General features: G+C 34.6%; 1 protein-coding gene across 1 annotated transcript; it reads left to right on the top strand.

The window, feature by feature from the left end:
* On the top strand, positions 1–4,066 carry HELRODRAFT_174733 (hypothetical protein; the record flags this gene model as incomplete). The annotated part of the gene is made up of 7 exons (XM_009022155.1): positions 1–114; positions 287–453; positions 1,002–2,283; positions 2,441–2,748; positions 2,982–3,138; positions 3,451–3,501; positions 3,944–4,066. 7 exons carry the CDS (start codon positions 1–3, stop codon positions 4,064–4,066), a joined length of 2,202 nt encoding a protein of 733 aa, XP_009020403.1.
* Between the last annotated feature and the right edge of the window lie 535 nt (positions 4,067–4,601).

Genomic DNA, 4,601 nt, shown 5'->3' with positions numbered 1-4,601 from the left:
ATGTGTTTGCCTTTACTTCCGTCAAATGAGGGTGGAACGGGCAGCGGCAGGACAGTCGTACTCCTCGTCCAGAGCGACTTTGAAAATGACAGAAATCGGGTCTTAAAAAAGAAGGTTCTTAATGGTGAGAAAGCACATATTGAGTGTTTAAATTAAAAACAGTAGGGCACGATTGGCAATCCGCTCTTTTTGTAAATCCCATTTTAAAAATTGCGCTAAATACAAATTATATTAGTTATTAAATAATTAATTTGAAAAAAAAAATTAAAAAAAAATGAGTGGAAAGTTGTTCGTGGAAACATTGAAAAAGATTGGATACAATGTTAGTGGGTCAGATTTAAGTGGCGACAATTTCGATTGGATGTTCGACGATGACAACCTTAAAGGATTTTGCAGCTGGTTCTGCTCCAATGTGGACCAATCAAACTTCATCCATCCATCTGATGTCGAAAAGTTATTCATTATTATTATAAGTTGTTCATTGTTATTATTTATTAATTATTATAGATAGTCATTAGCAGAATAAAAGGTAATACATATTCAACACACATACATACACATATACATACATATACTTATACAATATACACACATACATACATAATAATAAAAATCAAACTGGTAACAAATATAAAAAAATATTTAAGTATAATTTTTAATAAGTTATAAAGTTAATTGTTAATCTATTAGTAGAATTCACGTTATAAATGACATAATTATATTATAATAATGGACCATGGTTTTGAATTTAATTTAAAACTAATTCAATGAGCTTTAAAACTAATTCAATGAGCTTCAATTACAATTGATGCTGAAGTTCTTGAAGATAGTAACTTCTTTATTTTAATATTTTATATTTATTATATAATTTTATATTTATTTTATTGCCTTCGCATTAATTTTGCTTTTCTGTGTCAATTTCATTTGTAATTTTGAGATTAATTGTACTTGTATAAAGAAAGGCAAATGTAGTACATACATTCCAATCATTTTTATTTTAGGTTCACTAAACTCTCCTCAAGTGGAGCTGCATTAGAGTTGGAGGATGTCAATAAGCTCCTGGCACATGAACAATCTCTTCTTGTTCAGAGAGACGAAATGGATTTTTACGATGATGACTTTGAAGACGTCAATAAAAATTCTGAAGGCAGGATGAATCACGTGCTGAACAAAATAAAATCATCAAAAGATATTTTATCAGAGAATAAGAAGAAAAAGATGCTTCTTAAAAAGCAGCATGAGATATTAAACAAGCAGCTGAAACAAATGAAAGATGAAAATTCAGTTAACGAGACTCTGGTTGGATCATTAGGAAAGCAAGTTGACTGTTCATTGCTGCGACTTAAGAAGGAAGATGAGGATTGGAGTCTGGTGTCCGACAAATTGTGTTTATCTGTTCAAAATGTCATGAACTTTTATGAATCGTTCATGAAAAGAAGTGAAGTTGTTGGTGATTCAACTGAACTGAGTCCAGTGCTTGTTGAAACTGGACAAGTTAATAATGATTTTGCATCACTACAAAACTTTGATGTTATTTTGAAGCACAACAATGAATTTTTACAACTGGTTGAAGACTACATGAGATTTCAATCCCAAATTAATAATGCTGATGATGAGAGTTGGGATAGCAGTAGCAGCATTGTCAACAGCAATAAGAGTAGTGGAGGATTGAGTGACTCAGCATGTCTGTCAGTAACTGATCTAACCAGTGCCAATGATGACGAAGATGACGTTTGCAAACCAGCTGCTTTGGAGAGCATTAAAAAGTACTCGTTCTCAAGAGAGTGGATGGATGATATTTTTATGATCCAACGATGTTTACAACCAACCGAACTATCGTACATCATGGCCGACGTAAACAAGAGCATGGTCAGTATTGAATGTGATTTCCTTGAAAAGTATATCTCCGATTTCAAGTCATCACCATCATCATCCGCGTTGCCGTCTAACAACAGCAACTATCATCAACACAACATCAAGCTTATGTCAGAAACTCTTTCTCGAATATATAATTCAGAACTTCCACCCATCCTACAAAAAGTAGCTCAGTACAAAATGCTTGATGTGGTAGCGACTAACTACGACGAAAAGTTACAAAAGCAGGAAGAAGTGCTAACGTTCTTGGATGGTGTTCTGAGTCAGTTCATGAAGCACGAGTCGTTGAACTGCTGTTTGCACGCTGTTTTGCACTTGGAACAAAAGGATCATCGAAATTTGAAGATGATGCTGATGGCAATCGAGTTGCTACTGGAGGAAGTTGTTTACAAGTCTGCCATTAGACAGGTTGCTTGCTGCTTGCGATGACGTTGTTAATGTTGGTGTGATGAGGATGATATTGACGTCATGATGATGGTGTTGTTGGTGTTGATAAGGATGTTGATGACGTAATGGTGATGTCTGGTGGTTTTTATGATAATGTCAGTTTCTGAACACGTTGCAGGCCAAGTTGAAAGATATGTTATCATCTTCATCATCGCATTCATCATCGACTGAACATGATGGGAACATGATCCTGCCTACAGAGTCCTACCTCGGTCCTGTCAGCAACATGTTGAACACCATCCGAACAAACTATGCCGACCAGATGAAAGATGCGGACAACAATGATGATAGTGTTGGTGGTGGTGAGTTGTTCGTGACCGTTTCCATGTTGTTAGATCAGGCAAGGAGACTGATGCGTATGAAGCTGAGCAAGGAATCAACAACTGCTCTCAATAGATGTCTCGCTCATCAAAATGCTGGCCTGCTGTCAGTTTTGTTGCCGTTAATTTTATTGTCGCCATCCATTTACTCTGTTGCAGCTCCCTGAAGTGTCATTTCTCATTTAAAATATTGCTGAGTTTTTGTTCATTTTAGAAGCAATTTTGTGATTTTAGTTCAAATTTTTATCATATAACCCTTTTTTCTATGTGTAAGAATGAATCTCCCATCTTTTCATATTTATAATTTTTAATGTAACTGTTAAAATTAATAATAACCAGGTGCAAGCAGCAACAGGAAACAGTTAAACTCTTCCCATTGGACGATTCAAAATCGAACAATCCAATTAATCGTGACCTCGGATCAGACCTCACCTCCAAATTGCTGCCCCAGTCAATCATAGCGAAGATGATCGAATTGGATGATATCTCGCAAAAAGTCAGCTTATATCATTTTGTCGCATGCAGCTGTTGTTTTGCATATCCACAATGTATCAGTACATGTATCCATGTACTTCAATAGTTGAATTGGGACAAGCAGCATGGATCTGGAGTTTAAAATCACTAAACTGTTAATTTTGTTCATGAACTGATATTTGGAATTTAAAGGCTAAATATATCTCATATAATTCAGTATATAGTATTTTTGACGGTCTTATTAGCGCTTCATGTTAATATTATTTCTAAATTTTCCATTTTAATAGATTTTAAATTTTGGTATATTTCAAATTTTTGAGTAATATTCACACAGGTCAAATTATCATTCACACCAATTGTGCAAGAGATTGAAGACAAGAAGAAGGTTTGTATACATTAAATCATGTGCCTACTACCTGAGTTTGAATTCTCATTATACAAAATTTGATTTGTTGCTAACATCTTCGATGGAACTTCAGTTTTAGCTGTATATTTTTGTAAATTAGTTTTATTAAATTTTTGTAAAGCGTTTCGTTGAAAATACTTGTTGGATTTATTATTTTTACCGCAAAGGAATGAATTATTTTCATAGTTGCACATTAAATCTGAGTGCATATTCATTTAAAATTGATTGTACGTAATGAACTATAAGATTTAAAGCAGTTACTTTAGTATGAGAGACGCAAACAACTACTAGGCGCGAATTAAGACATGCGACGAATTAAACTATTTATACATTTAATTAAAACTAATTATACCTTAAATTAAGACCGATTGTACATTGAATTCAACCTGATTAAACATTTTATTGAATGCAATCACATCAGATGTTGAGTGGAGATGAACTGGCATTGTATGGTAGAAACTTGTTCATCGATTTCTTTCTACATGAAAATCGGCTGAAGAAAAGAGTCAAAGAACTATTTGATCGAACTCGACTAATGCAATGACATCAATTTCTACTGTGATTAAATTATAATTTAATTTGTAGCAAGTTGTCACAAAAAATTTCTTAGTTTTTGTCCTCAATAGGTACACGAATAACATTTTGTTCACCCTGCGTCATTAAGTTGTTTTCATTTTACATGCATTGTTCAGTAAAGATTTTTATAAAAATTATTTGTTTCGCCCAAAAATGTGCTCGTCTTCATTAAGTGAAAGCTAAAACGAGCAAGAAATTTGGTTTGAACAGTTGTGAACAGGGCCACCGACAGCCAAATCGGGCCCCATGTTTAAATGCATACCGGGCCCTTCATGTATATATACAACAACAACAACAACACACGTTTAGACGACATTTTCCCCGAGATCGAGGGTTGCCGTTTGGCTACCTATGATGAGACCGAAATACCCCTCGACGCCATTCCATCATAAGTAATTTATTTGGCTAATTTTTACGCAGGACGCCCTTCCTTACGCAACCACAGTTATAAGCGGTGGGCCTAGCCTTTGATGATCCAACATCACTCACAAGGCAGTGAGGGT

Source organism: Helobdella robusta (genome assembly GCF_000326865.2).
Source record: "Helobdella robusta unplaced genomic scaffold HELROscaffold_30, whole genome shotgun sequence".
NCBI classification, from domain to species: Eukaryota; Metazoa; Annelida; class Clitellata; order Rhynchobdellida; family Glossiphoniidae; genus Helobdella; species Helobdella robusta.
The sequence above is the reverse complement of the archived record's forward strand: the minus strand, read 5'-3'. Positions and strand labels throughout refer to the sequence as shown.